The sequence below is a fragment of the Helicoverpa zea genome, chromosome 7, assembly GCF_022581195.2.
Source record: "Helicoverpa zea isolate HzStark_Cry1AcR chromosome 7, ilHelZeax1.1, whole genome shotgun sequence".
NCBI lineage: Eukaryota > Metazoa > Arthropoda > Insecta > Lepidoptera > Noctuidae > Helicoverpa > Helicoverpa zea.
Window position 1 is genome coordinate 10,086,806 of NC_061458.1, and position 25,122 is coordinate 10,111,927.

General features: G+C 37.4%; 4 protein-coding genes across 5 annotated transcripts; 2 read left to right on the forward strand and 2 right to left on the reverse strand.

The window, feature by feature from the left end:
* Positions 1-98: 98 nt before the first annotated feature.
* Positions 99-20,880, forward strand: LOC124631620 (protein Lilipod). Of its 2 annotated transcripts, XM_047166111.1 has the most exons (10): positions 99-461; positions 1,402-1,666; positions 2,240-2,467; positions 3,408-3,473; positions 11,753-11,905; positions 15,722-15,924; positions 16,350-16,511; positions 16,799-17,030; positions 18,218-18,374; positions 20,329-20,880. In XM_047166111.1, exons 1-10 carry the CDS (start codon positions 399-401, stop codon positions 20,471-20,473), a joined length of 1,674 nt encoding a protein of 557 aa, XP_047022067.1. In that variant the 5' UTR covers positions 99-398; the 3' UTR covers positions 20,474-20,880. The 2 variants fall into 2 exon arrangements, with proteins under 2 accessions (XP_047022067.1, XP_047022068.1); XM_047166112.1 differs by lacking the exon at positions 20,329-20,880 and having other exon boundaries at positions 18,218-19,963.
* LOC124631623 (RNA polymerase II-associated protein 3-like) lies at positions 4,086-9,777 on the reverse strand. Its single transcript, XM_047166115.1, has 3 exons — positions 9,426-9,777; positions 7,379-7,624; positions 4,086-4,481 (listed from the first exon to the last, which is right to left on the reverse strand). The coding sequence occupies exons 1-3, from the start codon at positions 9,696-9,698 to the stop codon at positions 4,275-4,277; spliced, it is 726 nt and encodes a 241-aa protein (XP_047022071.1). The 5' UTR covers positions 9,699-9,777; the 3' UTR covers positions 4,086-4,274.
* On the reverse strand, positions 20,471-24,594 carry LOC124631622 (ribonuclease P protein subunit p30). The gene is made up of 2 exons (XM_047166114.1): positions 24,425-24,594; positions 20,471-21,895 (listed from the first exon to the last, which is right to left on the reverse strand). Exon 2 carries the CDS (start codon positions 21,666-21,668, stop codon positions 20,850-20,852), a length of 819 nt encoding a protein of 272 aa, XP_047022070.1. The 5' UTR covers positions 21,669-21,895; positions 24,425-24,594; the 3' UTR covers positions 20,471-20,849.
* On the forward strand, positions 22,187-25,071 carry LOC124631621 (putative malate dehydrogenase 1B). The gene is made up of 5 exons (XM_047166113.1): positions 22,187-22,324; positions 22,543-23,105; positions 23,746-24,214; positions 24,293-24,413; positions 24,827-25,071. Exons 1-5 carry the CDS (start codon positions 22,187-22,189, stop codon positions 25,069-25,071), a joined length of 1,536 nt encoding a protein of 511 aa, XP_047022069.1.
* The last annotated feature ends 51 nt before the right edge of the window (positions 25,072-25,122 follow it).

Here is a 25,122-nt window from a genome sequence, read left to right on the forward strand (position 1 = left end):
AATGTCATTTCGACAATGTTTGACATCATCATTCTACGGTTTTCTCTATGCTTCGACAGAATCAAATCAACCAGTCACTATAAAAAATAGTCAGTCATTCGTTTCATTCATTCATTGTAAATTGGTCGTGTTTTGTAAAACATACATTCACAATTTTGTTGCGCTGCGTGCTACTTTTAAAACTAATATTAATTAATAATCATTCATATTGAATCTCTTTAACTATTTCTGTGTAGTAAATATTAAATTCAAAGTGTTGTGAAAAGTGCGGTGTTTTATTTATTTAAAATAACAGTAAAATGTAATGCTATTTGAAAATGAAGTGCTATTTCAATGAAAGACTCAGCCAAGAAACACCAATATTTGTTAAAAGATAAGAAGTTTGCAAAATCGGGAAGATGGATGATGATGAGGCAGACTTGCGCGAACAGATTTTCCACAACAACGTGAGGGAGCAAATTGTGAGTATCGAAACAATGCCAATACTAGGAATGCCAAAAGTTCAAACAATAAGATATTCATTGTGCTACTTTGTCACAATTTTATTTATTTTCGTTCGTCATGCTAGATTCCTACTGCCTCTTCAATTTCATGGTAGCGATAAGTCAACGTTATAATTGTGCTAATTCATATGCTATTCAGACAAAACCATGCATACCTAGGGTTCCAGGACCAGCTAACTGGTTTTCGTGATATCAAATAATTTGTGCCAACTGGCCTGTATGGCCATGTAAATACTGTTACAAAAATCTCATTCACCAATTTAGGCTCCTACTAGTTTTCTAGATCCTGCTCTCACAATAGTATTATAAGCTTATTGCTGTAATATGAATGGTATTGTAACTAAACAGGGATATATTGCCACAAAATCTACTCAAAAATTGACAAATTGAGGCAGTGTATCAATATTATGATATATAGTTCTGAACTAAATGTAAGATAAAATGGTAATGTTCTGGACCTATTTATATAACTTTTACTCCATGACTAGAAAATACAATAATGTAAAAATGATTAATGACTGTCTGGAAATTAATAACTTGTATATTTATTTTTGTCAATACATTATTTAATTGAAGTACTTTATCTTTATTATAGTGTCCCTGAATAAAATAAAAGGCTACCAACTTTTAACTCATCCATCATGGACTTGTCGTCATTTAATTAAGCTTTCTTTCACAGAATACATAATAAACTTGAGTGTATATAATTTTAGTAAGAACTAATTAAAAACCTTCTGCATTACCAAGAATTTTGCTGCATATCTAATTAACAATTATATAAATTTTTAACTAATGAGAGAATAGTGTGACTCTCTGTGGCATTCTTAAAACTAATTATGTATGAAACTGTACATGTTTTATACATGAAATAGTGAAAAAGATTGTATTTTGTCCACAGATTTTCCTACTACTATTCATCTTGCTGTACCTTGTATCATTCATGTTGATTGAGAAGTTCCGACGTCGAGACAGTGAGGATTACTTTACTGGGGATGAAGATGAAGTTAAAGTGTACCGAATCAGCCTATGGCTGTGTACATTCGCACTAGCCGTGTCACTAGGCTCTGCCCTACTACTGCCAGTATCTATAGTCAGCAATGAGGTCCTCATACTATACCCTAACAGTTATTATGTCAAATGGCTCAACAGCTCTCTCATACAGGGTAAGTTTTACAATAGAGAAATCTTGTGTATTTTAAAATATTCAGAGACAATATTTCTTTGTAATTTAAATTTTCAGACTATGTTTTTGTCTGCATAAAGTATGCAATAGTCTAGTGTCTGGTTTCTGAGCTAGGCTCAAGGCCTTGCATTACAGAAGTGTCTCTTACCAATTTCATCACACAAGATAAATAATCCTTGATGTTACCTTCCTTACAATCTATTGTATTCAATATCTATTTGCTTTTCCAACTACCAAAGCAAATATTTGCCTGTGCCTACTGTAATTATTAAGAAATTGTATTATCTAATGTAATAGTCTTACCTATTGCATAATTTAAACACTAATTACTTTGAATTGTTCCATACATTTAACTATGTATGTGGCTGCAATTTTTTTAAATTAATATTTTGGTATTCATTCTTAAACATATTTTAATTTAAATAAGAGGCATTTTTCGAGCAGTGAATGAATGAAGTGAATTAGCTGTTGCGATTCATGTGCATGTTCTAAAATTAAATCCATTTAAATAATTTTCACCCTACAAAGATTCTTATCATAACTCTTGTTCCAGGACTATGGAACCACGTGTTCCTGTTTTCAAATCTGTCGATGTTCGTGTTCTTGCCGTTCGCGTATCTGTTCTCGGAGTCGTCAGGTTTCCCTGGATGCCGGGGGCTGAAGGGCAGGGTGTATGAGACCTTCATAGTCCTCGCGTTACTTGGTGTTGCCATGCTGGGCTTGGCTTACGTCATCTCGGCGTGGTTGGAAGGCGACCGCTCCAGTATTGATGCTTTGCTTAGTGAGTGTGCATTTTATTTATCTGTACTAATATTATAAAGAGGAAAACTTTGTTTGTTTGTTTGGTTGTAATGGATAAACTCAAAAACTACTGGAACGATTTTAAATATACTTTCACCATTAGAAAGCTATATTATATGCGAGTAACATAGGCTATATTTTATCCCGGTGCAGGCAGTAGCTCCCCCGGGACGCGGATGAAACCGCGGATGAAACGGCTAGTCTTACATAAAAGTCATTGTATAGGTCAGTAATGCGTATCAGGTTTAAAAATAGAATTACGAACGAAAAGATAAACGCAATAGCTGTAGTAATTAACACATAAGGGAGGGAATTTCCAGTTGACTGGCTAATCTTTTCGCTTTATTCCTAATAAACGAACGGAAAAACTAGCCTGAGAGTTTGTATGACTTCCTTCAATATCTCGTGCAAACTGACTTGTATTTTGTAATTTACAAATAGTGAAGTCAACGCAAATAATGTACGCGACCGCTGTGTTCAATTGACTGTGAAGAAAGCGAGCGCGCAGTAATTGTTCCACCACAGTCTATGCTAATGGATGCGCCGATTACTCGGGAAACTGTGCTACTTAAAGAGACAGAATTTTCAAAAATAAACGAGTTCCGTTTTACTAGTACTGAAATAGTTCATTAACTTGTATACAAGTCACGAATTGTTTGTTTTGCCCTGAGCTGGTTGCTTCACAGATTTTGCACCGGTTTCACATCCTCTTTGACTAGCCTTTTTCTGTTTAATGCATGATTAATCACCTGATTTGTAGCGTCTACATGCAAACTCGCGGATCTATTATGTGTTGTCGTGATTGCCATGCCCGTCGTATCGCATCAGTACCCCCAGGCCCTGACAATCAAACCTACGACGCGTATCAAATGCATTGTATGGTAAAACTGTATTAACATTTTGTCATTGTCTGCTCACAGATTTGTGGACATACCTCCCTTTCCTGTATTCCTGTGTATCGTTCGTCGGAGTTCTAATGCTACTAGGTGAGTCACTAACATTACTTTTATCTATACAATTACTTATTTTAGAATTAATGAGTATAACCGACGTCAACCGCTTATCATCGGATCGGTCGTTAGCCTGACTGCTTTCTTTATTGTAAAAACTGGCTACGCATAGACTGGTTCTATGCAACTTTTCCATCAAATTGCACATGATCACGGCGAGTATTTTATAACAACGTACTATATTCTCTTCTTACATTCCTTGATCATTTAGCCGCGTGTAAATGCTGCTTGTTGTATTATTGAGAATTCTATGCACGTTCATTTGCAATAAGGTCTATCGGAGATACTTTAAGTACCTTGACGTCATTTGGAAGAGACCCACTCTCGCAGACATTGACCCCTAATTATTACATTCTGTTTATTTCGTTGAGGGTCGTTAGTCAAAAGGTAAGGTGCATTGAACCCGGGACACTATTATGCCTTTTCAATTTCATCGACTGTTACTGACATATTGAATAAAATAATGAAGTTAAACTTCTGACGTGGATACTTGAGTAAATTACACGTAATCGATAACTGTAAAGTAGAGCGATGTGGAATTGCTTGTTGATATTAAAGTACTGATAAGGTGCACTTAAACCAGGTGTAATCTTTTAAACCAATATAAGTTTATTAGCTAAGAATACACGTGAGTACACAAACAATGTACGAGAATGGCGCCCGTGTCTTATCATTGTCCGGCACTGCGTCCGTTTTGCAATAATTAACAAAAATAATAGAACAAATTAATAAATTAAATAACGTAAATGATGCGTGAATTATGAGCTAGCAGTTATTTTACTCGGCTTCTTCCTCGTAGTCAACTTTCTTGTCCAGAAAGTCCTGGATCAGTTCCTGGTGCTGTGGGAACATTTCGTCCAATTCTTTCCTGCACTCTTGCAGTTTCTCCATCTCTTCCATTTCTTTGTACGCTTTGGCTTGGTAGAGACGAGCCTTCAAACTATTCTCGTTCAAACGCAGCGCCATGTCACAATCACTGAAAACCTGAAATATTAAAGTTTTTATCATATTTGTATTTGTTTATTATACGCTTGTATATCAGTAGAAAGGCGATGAGCTGGCAACCTTTCAAGATTGGAATTTTATCTATCTAAATATATAAAACTCAAAGGTGACTGACTGACTGACTGACTGACATAGTGATCTATCAACGCACAGCTGAAACCACTGGACGGATCGGGCTGAAATTTGGCATGCAGGTAGATGTTATGACGTAGGCATCCGCTAAGAAAGGATTTTGATCAATTCTACCCCCAAGGGGATAAAATAGGGGATGAAAGTTTGTATGAAACTTTGTCAGTTTTAAACCGATCGGACTGAGACTTTGCATGCATAAAGCTACTATGGCGTAGGCAACCCTTAAGAAAGGATTTTGATAAATTCCATCCCTAAGGGGATAAAATAGGGGATGAAATTTTGTATACATCTTCTTAGATTTTATGAAGAAGTCCTGATGACGAATCAGAATTTTATGATGACGTTCGCTTAAATACGATTTTGATTAATTCAACCCCCATTCAACCCCCACGGGTGATAAAATAAGGGATGATGAACGCTGTGCATTTTCGTCTCATTTCTGAATCGCGGTGTTAAGATTCTCCGCCAGTTAATTACCTTCGAACTGAACTGTAGGTAATCTGTTTGTTTGGGTGCTAAACTATTGCTAACTATGGAGGAAAACTACTTGGGCTATTGTGATGGGATGTTAGTGGATGACAATGTATTTGGTACATGTAAAAACGGCAGGTGGAGACTCGCCACCTCACTTACTGGGCCCCCGGGAACCAGTCACTGAATAGCAACAAGAGGGCAACAGGGACATGAGCGGCTGAAGGGTGAGGATCCCTCGGCGGACTTTAAACGCAGATTACGCGCTCCCTGTACTTACCCTCCGAGCAGGGCTACTAATCCTGCTCTAGCACTCCACTCCACTCTGGACGGCCAAGCCAAGCCAGAGGCGTGAGACCTACCCCCGTCATGGTTCACTCTGACCGGCCGGAGATGGGGGACAGTATACTCTCCCTGGAGAACTCAGTATATATAGCCCCGCGGGGTCGCTACTCCCCGTCATCAGCCTTAGATGTCCTGCGGTGCCTATATCTCATTATTATTGTCGTTATTATCTCAAGAGCCTTTGTCCCAATTATGTTAGGGTCGACTTCCAGTCACGATGCAACTGAGTACCAGTGTTTTACAAGGAGCGACTGCTTATCTGACCTCCACAACCCGGTTACCCGCTCAACCCAACACCCCTTGGTAAGACTTACTGGCTTCTGACTACCCATAACGACTGCCAAGAATGTTCAATGACAGCCGGAACCTACAGTTTAACATCCCCTCCAAATAACGGTCATTGGTATCCAAAAAATACGTAGAAAGTACATACGAACTTAAAAAAGTTGCATTGGCAGGTACTTGCCAGACCTGGAATCAAAGACGCACGCTCATACTTGAGAGATTGGTTCTCTACCCACTAAACCACCACGACTTCCACTAAGTCACCACGACTTTGTCATCTATTTAATGGTTTTTTACGTAATAATACGTGTAATATTTTTGCCACACACAACTTAAATGCCGACTAATTAGAATTACTACTTTTATCCCTATGGTCACGTCTATTGCGGTTCAGTTCTCAGCATTTTGTTTAGTCTGCTGTGCTTTTGCCGTTAAAGTACAAAAATTAAATATATGGAACGTTTCTAATGGTTATGCGTATTCCGGTGTTTTCAAGTCAACGGGCCCTTAAAATTCAATATCAGAGATCTTTGATTTTGTTGACCCCGTAGTCGCTGGCATAAGGGACAGGATCCGCGTACGAAGTCGCGGGCAGAAGCTAGTTTATTATATATTAGCGTGGTACATATTAATTAGTCGACGAGTTAAACGCATTCAATTCAGCATTACGTCGAACACTATATTTTGAAAGACAAACGATTTATGATGATGCTCGTACAATAGTTTTGTTTGTTCAGTTTGCATGATGTTATATTACGAGTTATTGCGTATTCAGTTCTCAGTTTCTGAATACTGAATGAAGAGCGACAAACACGTTTATGTGTTCATGTAAACATCAACAAACTTCATACGAAATATACATGTGGCTAAAGTTTTAGATTTGCAGTTTCTAGCGACAAGATTGAGTTAGCGTGAGTTGAGCGCTACCCTTACATTATTAAAGTGTCATCTAGCAACGAAGTTCTGTAAATACATATATATGTGCCTTAAATAAACTTGGTTCACGGCGAAAACATAAATAACAATTTATTAATACCGGACTGATAATGGTTGATAAGTAAAACGTATGGCATAAACGTGCGCAAGACGACACAAACATACACAGTGCATATCTATACATATACATCTTGACAGTCGAAGGCAAAAATTACAAATAAACAAGTTCACATTATAGCTACGATATACCCAAACAAGTCGAGAAACAAAGCTCTAGAAATATTTCGAAGAAAATAATGACCTTTTTTTGATTTCCTAATAAGTTATTACATAGGTGCTTATAAAGTTATCATGCGATAATCGCATGAATACGTCTAATAACGATATCTTTCATAAACCGGTCCTTGTATGTAACTATGTAGATAATTTATCTTTGGGTCTAAGCATTTATCTTGTTCTTTCCGATCCGGGACAATGTCCTCAACGCAAAAGTTTCCAGCGAAATTGACGCACGAAGTAATTTTCAATAACGCAATGAAAAAGACAATAGACAATACCGAATTTAGCTATTGACTCCCTAATTGATGTGCAGACATTATTCAGATGTCTGCACTTTAAAAGCACGTCACGTTTACGAACTCTGACCTGCCTAAATAATGATAACGGAGTACACGCTATGTCGCCGTGTCTGTGCGTATAATACTGACCTTGTCAAATTTTCCGAGCTTGATTTTAGTGAGTGCGCGATCGCAGTATAGCATAGGGTCGTCTCGAACTTGCTCTATGGCTCGGTTGTAACAAGACAGGGCCCTGTCGTACTCCTGACGACGGAACGCCTTGACAGCTTGGGTCTTCAACGTGTCCGCTTTCTCGCGACGAATTTTGCGGTCTTGGTAGCGCATCTCAGCATCCTTGCTCACTTCTGCCATCCAAGCTTCCTTGTCCATTTCGCTCTGTCATTTGCAAAGTTATATCTTATTAGAAATATGACAAACATTTTGGACCTGAGATCCTAATTTTCAGTTATAATCATAGACTTCTAATATTAAAGCCAGCCAAACCAGCTTGAAAACCTTTATTGGCAAGTCAGAGTTTGAACCTTCCTCATTATTCACTTCAATTGGAAACGCAACACCTGTTGCATGATAGGTATATTATGTTTAAGGAGATAGAAACAATGCCTTGATTAATCTATTTATCATAGGTATAGATAGTGATAATACTCGCTGTATAATTTGGTATTACTCAACTCATTAAAATATTGATAAAGTCGAGGTTGTAGGTATGCCTACACCTAAAATACACTAGCAAAGAAATGTATGGGTCATCGAGTCACACAGTCTTTTAAATTATTATCGATCTTTGATCTTCGTGCCGGTTGCCAAGCCGTGTAATTTTGATAATAGATATCATTGCTACATTAACCAACGTTCTTATAGAATACAATTATTTATATTGTGGTCCTGACATTCCAACAAGACATAAATTGCATCAAAGTGGAAAAGACCTTGTGATTCGCCTAGTTGTGGTGCTGTACAAATATGTACTTGACGATAAGAAGTCTATAATAATTGATCGAGCCAATATTGTCGTGTTTTCGGTCAATCACATCTTGTTCCATTGACACACTTGTTTTGTAAAAGGTTGCTGTAGTATGTACATATGTGTGAACTTTTGAATTTATCACTATTAGCTCATTAAATAAGTTGTAGGTTTATAGGACTACTTGCTATTGCCAAATGTCGTTTTCGTATAAAGTTCCTTTTGTGACTCTTTAGGCGAGGATGTCATTTCAGTTGTTTAGTTTTAAATAACAGTGGTAGACAAAAGTCTGCAGTGTATGTAAACATAAAACATGAATATTTCTATCCACGCCGCAAATAGAAAAGAACAACAGTATCTACACGAGGTAAATGTTTATTTATAGAGAAACGCGAGCCAAATTGCTTTCACTGATAATATAATACGATACGTGCACTATAGTCGCATCTCCGAGGTCTACTACGAAAGTGCATCGCATGACGTCTGGAATTGCAGCCAGGTGTAGCTAACGACATAAATAAACAATACGCATCCACTTGACAATGTCGTACAAATGTAATGGCGCCGCGGTCTCATGGTAGGCCCCAAATATTAAACGATTAGATAACCTATTACGAGCTTCGACGAGCTAAATTCAGTCCCACGTGTGGACTACTACTAATATATAAGCTCCTTGGCATGTTATTGTGCTATTGTCGTTCGCAAATACAAATGTAAATATTTATACATGCCACCTTCGTCGGGTTTTTTCACGATTTTAATGCATGTCTGGGAATTGATGTAGACTGCGTGATCGGTTCACACCTTGTACCGTCGGTATAAAGTGCATGTTGCCAAAGTGTACTTCTGATAACCTACTTTGGTTAAGTATTGTGTAACTCAGAAATCGTTAAACAGGGTCGTTAACATAGCTTTTGAACAGTTCGACTGCTAAACCTGTTTGTTCGCCCCCCAACTATGTTCTTACAATAAAGACCAAAGTTAAAAGGTGCTCTATTTTGATTTCACGGACGAAGGGGGATGCAAGCAGGATATAGCTTATAACCATGGCTATATAATAATAGCAACTTTAGTCAAGGAAACTAGTATAATATCGTCTGCATCGTAGCCAGATTGGAATAAATAAAAGATTAGTAGTGGTAAGCAGTTTTAAGGGTTTGAACCGGAGTTCAATTTCAAATCATCAGACCATCGTCAGGTTTCAATGCTTACCGCGTCTTGTTTTCCTAGGTTTTCGAACGCTTTCTCATTGATCAGGGTGCGATTTTGTTTCACTTTCAACTGGAGATCGTCGTCTAGTATAACTTTTCCACCTAAATACTGATCGGCTAGAACCTTGGCTGCGTCTGCCTTAACTTTATCACCGCTAGCCATGTCTCTAACAAGACTGGAAACCTCACCGACTCTCTTCATGAAGTTGTTAAATTCTTCATCCAATTCTATGGGTTTTCTATCCTTAAAAGCAGGATTGTTGAGAATACTCATTGTTATTTCAGGTAAAAATATTTCGATACTCAGAAATCGTCTGCAGCTTGTTTACCAGCTGTCCGCATTGACGTAACAACGAACATAGCAACCGTTGTTAGGTCAAACAAAAACCACTTGTCAAGCGACGTTGACATGGGTGACATTTCTATTAAATAAATTATTTTTCTATTTCTGTCCAGTGGCCAGTGTTCGTTTGCTTATTTTGTTTGTAAAGTAGGTACGTCATTGAACTGATAATCCTGTGTTTATATTCCGAGTTACGGTTGAGTTCTAGAGTTTTTAATATTCTAGTCTATTCTATTTTTAACCGAGGTAAGATAAAGATGTTTCCGAATGGTAAATATAAAACAGATGTTTCTCAGCGAGTCAGCATTCGGTGTCTATAGCGAGTTGAATTATTAATTAATTATTTTTTGTTTCAATATTAGCTATTGACGCAGTAGAGAACAAAAAATGCTAACGTAAGAAAGCAAAAACAACTTAAAAAACCGGCCAAGTGCGAGTCGGACTCGTGCACGAAGGGTTCCGTAAATTACAGTTAAATCAACCTATCTCAAAAACTATAAGAGATACTTTGATCAAACCAAAAATCGTTGAAAGAGTTAATTAGCATGCATCACCTCTATTTTTTTTAGAATTTTATACCCCGTAGTTATAAAAATAGAGGGGGGGGGACATACTTTTTACGACTTTGAGAGCTGATATCTCAAAAACCGTTCACTTTAAGAAAAATGTTTTTTAGAAAACTTTATATCATTTTAAAAGACCTTTCCATTGATACCCCACACGGGTATGTACATCGAAAAAAAAAATTTCATCCCTCAGTTACATGTATGGGGGGCCCCACCCCCAATTCTTTTTTTTACTATTTAGTGTCATATTTTTGTAGCGGTTCATACAACACATATTCCCATCAAATTTCATCACTGTAGTACTTATAGTTTCCGAGTAAATCGGCTGTGACAGACGGACAGACGGACAGACGGACATGACGAAACTATAAGGGTTCCGTTTTTGCCATTTTGGCTACGGAACCCTAATAAAAAAGATCTAATTTATGATACCTGTAAATAATAGCTCATAGGACTTGTTAGTTTTGTAAATAAAATACTTAAATGCTAATTTATCTTTGGATGAACAAAAAATATGTACATCTACAAAGGACAATGGGCAGATTGGTATACCCCACCAATAGCAATGTCATATATATCATTGGATAGGCCTTTTTATGTAGAACAATATTTACTATGACAGCTTTGCTGAAATGTTTGTCCGTTCTGAGATATAGATCAAAAACTGTGCAAAAGTTAGAACTAAGTAATCTATTGATAACTCAAGTTTTTAAAGGAAAATCTAAGAACTACTAAGTGTAAGTCTTGTATATGAAAGAAAATCAGATTACAGTATTGATTAGCATCAGTTTTAAGATTGTTTGTTATCTATATCTCAGAACGGACAAACAACAGAACAAAGCTGTCATAGTAAATGTTGTTCCAGTTAAAAAGACCTATCCAATGATATGTATGACTTTCCTATTGGTGCGGTTTCTCACTACGCCCAACATCCAGTTGGTACAATAAAAGGTTAAATGCTACATAATAGTAACAATTATGGATCCTAACGGGCACAGTAGTACTTACAAGACTTAAAGTTATTAGTACTCAGATTTTCCTTTAAAAACTTGAGGTATCAATAGATTACTTGGTTCTAACTTTAGCACAGTTTTTGATCTATATCTCAGAACGGACAAACATTTCAGCAAAGCTGTCATAGTAAATCTTGTCCTACATAAAAAGGCCTATCCAATGATATATATGACATTCCTATTGGTCGGGTATACCAGGTCCCATATATTTGTGCCCATTGTCCTTTAAAACCAGTTCAGAATTTATCGAGCATGTATCTATAAAACAAAGTTATCTCTATGAACTATAATTAACCGAGTATGTTCGGACCGTGGAAATAAATCATGCAGCGTATAAAATTAGAGATGATACTCATTCATTAATCAGACGTTCGACGTTTGAATGACGGCAATTGTTTATGTTCAGTGTTCACTCCGCTGGGCTTTGTTCGACTGTTCGGCGTGGTGGGCGGCGTGCTCGTCAAGCCGCAGTTCCTGAGGGACCTCAATGAGGAGTACTACGTGTACTCGTTTGAAGAGGACACCATCAGGCGACGGATCAACAATGCTGTCTCTACAGGTAAGATTACGTTTTCAGATAAGTAGGTACTAATGCTGAGTTGGAGTTTGCGGAAGGTCTAAAAAGGCCATCTATTGCAAACCTATATGGTAAAACCAATGTCTTCTCATCAAAGACATTTAATAGGTAAAATTACAATATTATAGTCCTCTATAATTACCGTAAACGGGTAACATTAATCTCAAACACAATGTCGGTCACAGAGCAATTCGATATCATTGTAACAGAAACACTTCATCATTCTAAATCTGAAGACAGCAATCTGCGCAAACACTACGCATGAGAGTGTTTGTGTATCTGCCGTACATAACATAATCATGCTAACAGTACATCGTAAATGCTATCAACCGGGTAGAAGGCTAGCTAAACAATGCAGTAGCCAAAACCAAGCTCGCATACACACAAGGATACTAAAGTCAGTACATAATGATGCAGAGTTCACTTCCTCTATATCTCTGTGACGTGACAGGCCTAACCTTACAAACAGGCGAGGCGACCTTCCAACGTTACGTTTTTAAATCGCATCGCACTTGCCAACCATGTTAGAGGAAAAAAATACGTTAGTGTTATTTTTATAAGCAATAGTAAAACTGTACTCGTAAATTACTGTCTAATGTATTGTGATCTTTGATATCTTGTATTATGAGTGTATGAGGTATTTCTGGGAATTTACGAATACGATTAAGGGATCAGCTGTAGACGTGACCCTTTCATACAAAGTCGATGATTACGAAGCGGCACGTGCTTTCCGGAGTGGTTAGTGATAGGCATGAAGATGCCGTAAGATAGAAGTACTTAAAATTATTATCTCTATAAAAATATATTTTTTTATCTCACTTTCGTAGAAGAAAATAAAATAATGTCTTATTTTTTACTGTTTTTTTGTTTGGAGTAAAACCAATCCGTTAAGTTCCCTTATTAAATATCCTTGCTCAGTATAGTGATTATAACAATTAGTTCTCACATATCCGTCGATTGTATTCCTTCAACTGAACTCCATCCACGTTTACTGTCAGAATTCGCAAGCATCATGTAGGTACTCAAAACACCGTTATGTCGTATGTTACGCAATAGAACTCATCAGTTTGTTTGGTATTTGCCACGTGACATCGTTTCTTTAATGACTGCGATTCGGGTGCGCCTAATTGACGTACACGTTTCATCAAGCCCACATTCCATTTGACATCCTTAGCAAATTTTTATGATTCTGCCTGGCCTTTTCCCAAAGTTTCACCTTGCAGCTGAATACCAGTGTTCTACATGGAGCGAATGCGTATCTGACTTCCACTTCCCAGTTAAACGGACAACTCGCTACCTCTTGGTAAGACTGGTTGTCAGACTTTCTAGCCTCTGACATTCTGTAAACGCTGCCAAAGATGTTTAAATGGACCCCCATCCACGGATCGACCGCATCAAGAGTTCAACCTTATGATCAATCGATCGGCACGGCTTTGACCTAACCACGAGCTCTTTTGAAGATCTTTATGTTTATAAAAGTAAATGAGCCGAGCAGTCTGACAATAATGACAACATAAATTGCAGTAGGTTTATTTTTGCACAACTATTTTGGTTGGCACGTATTTTTGGATAATGAGCAGGTATTTAAATCGGGTGGTTCCAGCCGAATAGTTTTGTAACGTGGGTGTCGTGGCAACAGCCGAGGGCTAAAGAATGTAATACATTGTTTTCCTGTAATAAAGTTATTTAATAATAATTTATTTCCTTTTATTATGAAAGTACCATACATTGCTGGGCCACATAAATTTCGTGAGGCGTGAGTAACGGCAAGCAACCTTTTCTACAATCACAAAATCCGAAAAATTATAATCATGTCACAGTTCGGGTTTTAATTAGTTTAATGTCTGCAATTTTTCGCTGTATTATTTACGCATTTTTTCTGTGTCAGGTTCCATTCGGAAGGAACTCGCTAATGATAATGACCCACAAGTTAATGAGAATTCCTCGAATTAATCTCCATTGACACGATTTTATTAAATTATCTTTGTTGCCTAACGGCGGATTCCAATAACCTATCTATCTGTAGATTAGCTTACAAGAGATAGGAATTTGATATTACTTGTAAGGGGATTATGTGCAAGTCCTATACAATACAATACAAGCAAATCAATAGAAAGATTCGCAGTTAGTCACCTCGCCTTAGTAATTAGTCACCTTTGTACCATTACCAAATCAATCTATCTTTCAAATAATTGTCAGAAATGTTATTTATTTGAATGATGAATTCAATGGCAAGCAAACATGGTGAGTGACTGCACTGTGTCGTAATGAGATGAGTCCTGCGAACAATAGCGTGTGTTTACAAACATTGGCCGCAGTCCATGACGATTGCTGACCGCTTATTGATATTCACCTGATCTTTATATACTTGCACATGGACGCATAAAAATGTTAGTTTACCTACGTCATCGGTCGTCACGTGTCAGTAAGATTACCTATACGAAACTAGAAAGAAAATTCGAAAAGTTCATTATTTGGTCACAAAATAGAATAGCTCACAAAATTCTAATCCTTCTTAGCTTGTTTCCAATTCATCTTTTATTTATATTTTCTCTTCTTTCTGTCTAGTAGTCTTAAATTAAAGTACGTATTCTTTATTTAAGAAATCTACTTTCCTTTCAATATCAATAAAATAGCATTTGTAGAAAAAGTAATATAGCCATTTTACATTATAATGTGTTTTGCTTGTTAACCGTGTAAATAATGGATCATTTTATCTAGAAGCGTGCCAAGAACCTTCGGTAAATCGAGCGTGAATAAAAAATACACGTGTAGGTTTTTAACAACGATAATTAGAATAAAATATATAATTGTAGCTAGTTTTATCACGACCGATGTGTAATCGATTTTTTTGTTATCTAACTTTCATTTTATTACCAATATCTTGCGTCGTAGGGTTTTTAACTTGAATTAAAACTTGCAATATTCTGGGAATGTTGATTAACTAGGACAATTTCCTTTGACATTTTGGCATCAAATATAGGTGTTCGGTTCTAAACTTCATCAAAGGAAAATACATCGTGTTTGAGTATAAGTGATGCATTCTTAAAACTTGTAGGTATTAACTGACCTAGATTTACAAAGAATATACATACAAATAAACGATGCACTATCAATTGAAAGAATCATGCAGTCATCAAACTAATGATTTATTATTTATGGATAATAAATTGACAGTAAAAATCATTGGTGATGAGGCTGTATAGAGCAATAAGGAAATATTTATTTTTCTTTGTTCTAAATGATTTATGTGGGTTTTTTCATCTCATCATCTTATCTATAAAAACAAGTCAACACTCAAAAGCGCAATAAACTGTACTTATCCGATAAATGTCCCCGACATAGAACAATAGTATACAGAACGGATGTCCGTTCTAGCAGACATTGTTTAGATCTAGATCTATCTAATAAGTGCAATGGCCCTGGCCGTTTGGGTACACTTGTATGTATAGACTTATCGACTAAGGAAAAAGATAGCAAAATCTTATAAAGGACCATATCTGAACTATGACACTTTTGGTCATTCCTGTCATATGAATTGTAAATGTTAGGAGTGGGTTGATAACATCCGAATAAAACTCATCCTTTGTTTCTTCAATTGCTCTTTGGTATTGATAAGCTTTCTACAGCCTTAATCAGATGAGAGACAAACGATACCACAGTCCAGGTTAAGTTGATCCCTCAAGTCCCTCCTAAATAATGGAACTCCCTTAATTTCCTTGACGTTTTGGAAAAATCCTTATCTAAAATATAAAACACATTTCTCCAAATCTACACATACACTTGTTACTCCCACAGGAGTGGGCTACATATCGCCCGAGCCCATGTACCCTGACCGCGGCGACATATCGGCGCCGGTGGACGCGGACGTGTCGATATCGAAGGACAGCCAGCTCGCGTCTCCTCGCGGCAAGGACACCACGCCGTTGCTGAGGCTGAGGAACGGCGCGTTGCAAGCGGGCCTCAATGATAGGCTGCATAGGGTCGTGCAGATGAGAAAAGTGAGAAGACTTTGTTAGATAATAAATTAATAAAATGGTGTATTCCAGGTTTCTCTTTATGTTAAAAGGGTGTTTTTTTTTTTATAATATACAATACATATTATGTCGGGGTTAAGGAGCCTATGTTTAACCAGATAGTGTTATCAGTTCGGCCCTTCACCTACTATCGAACATTTCTTATTTCTTATTCGAAATCTTTGGACTTCCGAAGTTGGCTACTAAAGACTGCGCTCATCTCATCCAACAGCTGATTTCAGAGGGCTAAATTATTTATCATAAATTGTTTTCGATTTCCAATATTATGAGTAGCAATGAGTGAGGCAGTGTCTGTCATCTAAAACCCTGGACCCAGTCCTATACTAACGTCTTCAACAGAACACAACTTCAGAATTTCTAGAATATTCTAAACCGTTATTCCCTCCCAGGAAGTAGAAAGCCAGCGCAAGACATCATCCCTGCAGCGCAACGTGGTGTACCCGCTGGCGATGCTGCTGCTGCTCGCGCTCACCACCATCACAGTGCTCATGGTGCTGCAGAACACGCTCGAACTGCTCATCGGAATCAAAGCTCTACCGCTTAGCACACGGGTAAATATAACACATACCTGAACTATTGAATTACTTTGATTTTCGTTTAGAGGAAACTTTTAGTGGTTGATAAGGGTTTGCTGTCCATTAATTCACACTTTCTGAGTTCTAACAGTTTTTAAATTTAAAATAAACATACAGTCAACCTTCCCTTTATTTAATTCCGTTAAGATTCTGACGAATCTTGATTGAATTGAAATATCACCTCGTAAATTTAATGCAATAATGACTTGACACATTGCATAAGATAATAACGAAAATTGATCATGCTTAATTATAAATTCCAGCAATTCACTTTGGGCATAGCGTCTCTGTCGAAGCTGGGGTGCGCGGGCGCGGTGCTGGAGGCGTTCCTGATCGTGTACCTGTACGCCGCGTCGCTGACGGGACTCAGCACCCCCATGCGAGCCTTGCGCGTGCTGCCGCGTGCCCGCCGCACCCCCCTGGCGCGCATCATCGCCCACGCCGCGCTGCTGCTCGCCTACTCCACCGCGCACCCGCTGCTCGTCAAGATGCTGGGTGAGTCTACTGTCACATGTCATATAGAGGGAGAGCATCATCGCCCACGCCGCGCTGCTGCTCGCCTACTCCACCGCGCACCCGCTGCTCGTCAAGATGCTGGGTGAGTCTACTGTCACATGTCATATAGAGGGAGAGCATCATCGCCCACGCCGCGCTGCTGCTCGCCTACTCCACCGCGCACCCGCTGCTCGTCAAGATGCTGGGTGAGTCTACTGTCACATGTCATATAGAGGGAGAGCATCATCGCCCACGCCGCGCTGCTGCTCGCCTACTCCACCGCGCACCCGCTGCTCGTCAAGATGCTGGGTGAGTCTACTGTCACATGTCATATAGAGGGAGAGCATCATCGCCCACGCCGCGCTGCTGCTCGCCTACTCCACCGCGCACCCGCTGCTCGTCAAGATGCTGGGTGAGTCTACTGTCACATGTCATATAGAGGGAGAGCATCATCGCCCACGCCGCGCTGCTGCTCGCCTACTCCACCGCGCACCCGCTGCTCGTCAAGATGCTGGGTGAGTCTACTGTCACATGTCATATAGAGGGAGAGCATCATCGCCCACGCCGCGCTGCTGCTCGCCTACTCCACCGCGCACCCGCTGCTCGTCAAGATGCTGGGTGAGTCTACTGTCACATGTCATATAGAGGGAGAGCATCATCGCCCACGCCGCGCTGCTGCTCGCCTACTCCACCGCGCACCCGCTGCTCGTCAAGATGCTGGGTGAGTCTACTGTCACATGTCATATAGAGGGAGAGCATCATCGCCCACGCCGCGCTGCTGCTCGCCTACTCCACCGCGCACCCGTTGCTCGTCAAGATGCTGGGTGAGTCTACTGTCACATGTCATATAGAGGGAGAGGAGCATGTCATATAATAATGAAGAAAAAAAGTTGGTTCTTTTTTGTACCCTAAAGGCTCCGAAACTACTGAACCGATTTCAAAAATATTTTTATGAATGCTCAAAGATCATTCTAACTCTGTCACACTTATGATAATTGTTGCGACAGAAAGACGTTTATGTAAGACTAGAATATTTTGAAATATACATTATATAATAATTTGCGAGTACACTTCAACATAAAAGGCTTCTTTCTTTTGTGAGAGTGTAACGTAAGTTTAAAAATTTTCCTGAGCAACGCTCTTTGACATTTGAACAACAAAAACTGACATAAATATTTTTTGTCCAGGTATAACGAACTTCGATTTGCTGGGCGAGTTTGGGCGCATCGAATGGCTGGGCAACTTCAAACTCGTCCTCCTTTACAATGCCATATTCGCGGGCACGGTGACACTGTGTCTCGTCAGCAAGTTCACGGCGAGTGTCCGCCGGGAACTCTACAACAGGTTGGTGGAAAACGTTAACACGGTCGCGCACTGTGTGTCTTTCCTCAACAACTGACGCGCCTCCGACGTCCTTTGTTCATTGAAATTTTAATATGTAAACACCTTCAAACATTTTTTAAAGATCAATTACTGTTTCAAATTACCGCTGAATAAAATTTTTTATCAATTAAAATTGGAAATTTTGTAATGTAGAATTTTCATCTCAGATCTGGATCTATAATAGATTTTTTATATATAGCTCTTGAAAATGAATTTTAAAAAATGTAGCTAGTTTTAGCTGTTCAATACGTAAAAATTAAACAAAGGAGACAAACGATAAAGGTGGAGGTATCGCATTCGCAGCTGATATAGCTTCAACTATACAGTAGTTGAAGCTCAATGTAATAAATGACAATTTTATAGGTATTATTAATAATTAAATTACTAGGTATTTGTTTAAATAATTAATTAATTACATACATGTAACATAAGTGTTCACTATGGCAAATGACAAATTAATAAAAATAGTAGAATCCACAATATTATTAACTAACATGGCAGACTTATTGTAAGATTATTGCATTTATTTTCTACCAATAAAATTATTTCTATTTATTTCGGTTCCTATTTTAGTATTTTATTGTATACAAATTGTGTCATAATTACTATCTGTAAATTGTAATATTGTAAAGTTTTTGAGGAAAGACTCGCTAGTATAAATTTGTTTTTTTATTACCAATGAGACTGAATTTGTTAAAGTTATGATTAGGAACAGGAGATTATTTATTTTATTTCGTTACGTCTATGTAATTACTAAATGTGACTGGTGAATGAATTACAATAATTAGATAATATTATTTAAATTAAACAATTGTGTATTATTATTGCCATGAATTATAAATGTTAATACGTTTGATACCACAATTTTTTTATCCTGTCTCAATTTCTTTTGGTTTACGCTGTGCAACAATATTTCCACAGTGATTATAAATATATAAAAGACATTGAAGACTGTTTTTATTCTAGAATAACTATAGATTTATGTAAGCTTTTGTTGCTCAAAGTTACATCACACAAATAACCCTGCAATGGTGATGAAATAATGTTTTTCTTGCGGTTTACTTGTTGAGGCTAACTGATACAACATTCTAGTCTTGTAGATCTCTGCTGCAGGGATCTTTCTTTACGAGCTTCAGCACACAAATGTTAATTCTCGAACAATTAACCCATTTCGAAGAATTCATCAGCCATCATAACGTACTAACGCGCAAACTTACATTTTACTTTAGGAGAGTTTGTTAACACTTTATTGTAGCAACATGTAACTAGTGTGTTTAAATATATGTTAATGTATATAGTTGAAAAAATAATGCCAGTGGTGCTACAATTTATCATTAAAATATACTAGAACACCACAAGAAATAAATGTGTAATGTTATTCTGTAATGTACTTAGAACAACCATATTAGGGCGCTTATATAAGTCTTGTGTGTGAATCTCGATTGTTTGTGAGTAGAGTAATTATATTTAGTGTGCGGATTTTATACATTTTGTATTATCTTGTACCAAACGTTGAGATTGCATTTGAAACAATACATAATAAAAATTGATATGGTTCTTTTTATTTCTATCCACATCTATGCAAAGAGATATTACCCTAATGGATCACATGAAGGAATGTGTGTGATTTACTTGATTCATAAATTGAAATTGATCTATGACTTCAATCCAAATAAAGTATGATTTAAGATTGATTACTCCGTTTGTTACTTCATTCCCCACTAAAACTTGGAAATCATTTTAACATGCTAGGACTGCATCTAACTAACCATTGCATCACCCAGTTGCTGTAGCCGCTAAGCTTTGGAACAATTGCTTTAGCTTATAAAATGTTGCATTCTGAAGTATTTATTATTAAGTCTCATTAGGTGAGTTCACAAGTACATTATCTAAAAACTTATATTCTCTGATTTAGATACAAGTGGTTAGCAGATTGGTTCACATTCCCTGAGGAGGTAAAGACGAATGTGACCATAGACACAACAAGAGTGTCGGCAGAGAGAAGTCCTCCTGTGGATAAGGTGGAGAAAGAGCAAGACGAACATTGTAAATCAGAATAAAATTTCAATATGTATTGATGCCAAAGCAAAGGTGATATTATTACTTAAGTTAACACCACAGTATGATGTGGAAACTAACCTTCTCAAGATTTTGTTATGTATTTGTTTGTATAATTTTAAACCATTCAAACAAAGACTACCAGATCAAAATATTTGATACACCATCAATAGGTCTTCCAAGGATGTCAATGGTTTTTTTTTGGTTAGGTAACTCATCCTAAAACAAGTATATCAATACTTTGTGTTACAATCTTTTGCTATGCATTCTCATGATAATATAAAACCCCTGTGATCTGTAAAAATATTTAAGTATTGATATTAAGCACAAAGTATTCTTATTATATACAGATATTGTTAGCTTTATATCAGGGTCTGTCTATTTAAGGTCAATAAATAATGCAATATAATCTTCAGACATTTTATTGTCCGTTTCAGTGAACGGTTCAACAAGCATGTAGTGTTTCCCCAGTTTTCTTCCTTCTGCCTTCAAAATTAGTCTCCTGGGATTATTCCTGACCACTTCAAGACTCTCATTACTGTTCAGGCCAAGTATAAAACCCAAATTAATGACATCATGCACATCTCTGACTTGCATGTAGCTTTCAGCACCACTAGTGACGATTATGTTTCTAGATTTACCAACCGCATGGTATGTGTGAGCAGTGCTGATAATGTTCTTCCTAGAGGTAGAATCTCTGATAGCTGGGGAATACATCAACTCAAAGAATATACCTCTCTCCACAGCTTGTGAATATAGCTTACGACTGATTTTGAAAGGTATCTTACTTTCCGGCTCAAATGATATTATGTCTATATCCATATTTCCACAAGCATAGTGAAATGCTTGTAAAGTTTTGGGTATTACTGCAATAATGTCATACTTCTTTAAATTCTCTGATTGGTTTATTTTGTGAGCTATACTAGAATCTGAGAATTCTATTGTAACCCTTTGCAAAATATTAAGTTTTATTTCATCAGATAAATCTTTTGGCAAATCTATTGCTGGAGGCACGTAATCTTTTTTATCTCTTGGTTCTCCTTTCTTTTTCTTCTTTTTGGGTTCGTCCGAAGGTTCTTCAACGTGCGTATTTATGGCTACCGTATTAAATCCAAGCTGTTCAAGGAGATGCAATTTCTCGAGTTCATAATTCTTGTTTATAAATAAGTCACAGAAACCCCAATTGCGACTAGTCATATTGCAAGTTAGGTCAGCACAATCTCTTAATTTAAACAATCGTTTATACTGGCACAATCTGATGTAATTGCATTTCTATAATTTCCGATAAAGTGAAGAATTCCGTGAAGAAATTAATGTTTTGATCACGCTCAGCAACAGCAACACACGTTTCATTTGACTTTCGCGTGACACTGACACTTGACTGATAAATGACAGATGGTTTCATTCTGTTGTCGTTGCCACATCTAAAAAAATATAATTGTGTAAACGTCCAGAAATTAGGCGAAATATCGATATAAAAAAAGGTTCTGCGAGTTTTCGTCATTATTGGTACTGTTTAATGCGACTTGTATTTAATTGAAAGAAAAAGTGACAAAATTAATAAGCCATCAAGACGCATTCTTTATTACAGGCAAATGTTCTTGCTTTACTTTTATTGTTAGTTATTCTTTTGTTAATTTTAGTAATCAATGTCAAAAGTATCCATTTGACACTATTAGATTTCCTATGAACTATTCTTGTAAATCTAAATAATCATGGGATTTCGTATTGTAATTGCTGGCGAGTCACAATGCCCAGCATACGCAGAAACTTGTCTTTTAGCAGATTATCTTGCTCAAAATCTTCCAAACTTTTGTTATAATTGTATTGAGAAGTCTGTTATGGACTGGAGGGTATGTTTTATTGTTAAACAGATAATCAATTCTCACACCATGGAATTAGTTTTTCCTTTTTAACATTTCTATATTTAGTTCTAGTTTCCAGCTGGCTAGACGTATGCACGATACGCGATGGTATGCACGATGGGTTCATTATTTTGCACAGGGACTTTTTTAAAGGCTCTATTTTAAGCTTGTTAATGTTTATGGTGAGACTGGAGCTTTTGTTACAGAACTGGCTATGCAAAGTTAATATTAAAAATAAATGGCATCATATGGAATCTCCTATAGTTTGGAAAGAAATGTTAATGAAGGGCAGCAAGGCATATTATATTGGAGGGGCTTCAGAGTTTTTGGACTACTGTTATTCCTATTATAACTTCGATTCTTTGTTTGCATCTGATAAATACGATGGATTGTTAGACAATGTATTGCAGTTTAAGAAAAAGGTCAATATAGAATCTATTTATCTTAGAGCAGATGAGGAAAAATCCCACCCAAGTGATACTGAACGCAAACGTAATATTGTGGTAACTATTTCTGGCGCCGGTCATCTGTTAGCAATGCATTTGATCTCGGGGCTACTGGACTATGAAATGACAGAAGGTGATATGTATATACATAAAATATATTTATACGACGAATGTTGCTCTCAAACCTTCATGAATTTCGTGGAAAAAGATTGTTCTTATGTCCAGACAGACAATCCTGGCAGAACTGTAAAGTATGTTACAAAAATCGGAATGGCCCTTACGTCTACGGATGTGCTGATAGTCCTGGATCATGTGCCATTTCAGTAAGAAACCTATTTAGAACTATTATTGGGAAAACATAAAGTAGTCTTGAACGAGTGGATAGTGCATTAGTAGCTTATTACACAGATGTTTTACCTTTTATCTATTTATTGACTTCTCGACCAAGTTAGTCGAAAATAGTATACTCTTTTCTTCTTTATGTTATGTCTGAAAAAAATACTGTTGTTACGTGTTCTTCGTATTTATGTTTATCAAAAAGTAGTTTAAAAATTCGAGGTGGCCTAGTGGGTAAAGCACCAACCTCTCACGTATGAGTGTGTGGGTTCGATTCCAGTCAGGCAAGTACCAATCCAACTTTTCTAAGTTTGTAGGTATGTACTTTCTAAGTATATCTTGGACATCAACGGCTGATAAAAAAGGTGAAGTGAAATATCTCGAAGAAACCTGGATTACAAAGTCTGAAATCACCAACCCACATTGAGCTCAAAAGACTGTAACACAACTAAAGGTAGTTGTAAGTTGAGACCAAGGATGTAAATCAGGGAACTAGAGCGCTAGCTAAACGATCAATTGAATTGAACAGTATAACATATATTATTGTTAATTATTGTAGGTCTAGGGGCCGCTATGATCAGAGACGTCGATATGCCGGTCAATATTTAATGTAATTTTATTTTTCAGAGAATCTAGACCCGTTGGAGAATGGTTGCGCGATAACCAACGGAAAATGAAAGAATTGGCTCTGATGATTAACGCTTCAGGGTCGAGGAAAATGGTTATAATTTTTCCTAACTTAGGACCAGCTTGTTACAACGCCACGATACTTAAAAACCGTGTGAACATTTGCCGTCAGAATATTGTTGTAGCGACATCAGATGCAGGAACGGAAATATTACCAATCGTTGCAAAGATAGTCGAGGTCCCTATGAGAAACATATTTTGTCCACCTGTATGGGGCTTCGTTGGAATAAACAAATTGGTGGATATAAGAACGACAGTACATAAGTATAACTGTTTCAGTGCTTATAGTAGATACACCAGAGTAAGGAATTCAACTCTAAACATTGGATCAATAACACCAGAAATGCGGACTTTAGATTACTTGATGCATTTCGACAGATCTTTATGGATTAAAGTAGGGGAAATGAAAGTAAGTGTATATTTTTAATGTCCATAACTACTGCCTATTATCTTGTATTCAAATCAAAACTATATTTTCTTTTGTTAGCAAAAGTACGGCCAAGGAGAGGCACGACTAAGCAAAGCGCTTGCAGTGATAAATTTGATCAATTTATGGCTCCTAAATCCAAGCCCCGATAACATAGTATCTTTAGGAATGTGTTGTGACGGTAATACTTACATTATATCATTTTGGTAGATTCATTTGTGACACTTCCATGATCCACGGGTTGGCGGGGCCGGTTGATCACACGTACTCGCGGGACGGGGTCACCTGATAGAAGTATAGGTCTTGCAAAACTCGATGGCATGTACGTGCATCTGACCCATACACTTTGAATTCCCTCCCACTGATACCTAAAAATAAAAGTTCCGTGAAAACAAAAATAAAAGCTTCCGACGAATTAAGGTGGCCTCTTTCTGATGAGATCTCTGAGCCACAACTGTGACTGATTGTGTAACTTTCCTTCTCCGCTAATCTTCGGGGACCATAGCTGTGTCACAAACGAATTTGCAAAGCTATCACAAAAATAATTGCCTACGATTGGTTGTGTTAGCTAGTTAATGTTATTTAATTATTTAGGATCGTTTGGATTAAATTTCGATGGAATATTTTCTCAACCCGCAAGATTAGTTAATGGACGATGGGTTCCGGCTACAGATTTCTTGATGCCATTGGATCGTCAAGTGAAGCTTCCATATTTAGTGCAAATTGCAGAATATGTGCTAAACATGAAACCTAAGGAATTGCCAGAAGTGAAATTGCACGGACCATGCATTTGCAAACCAAAATTTTACAAACATAAGGATGTGAAGAAGGACACGTAACATTGTTACTTTGAAAGGCCAACAATAAATTAAAGCAAATCGATTATTTCG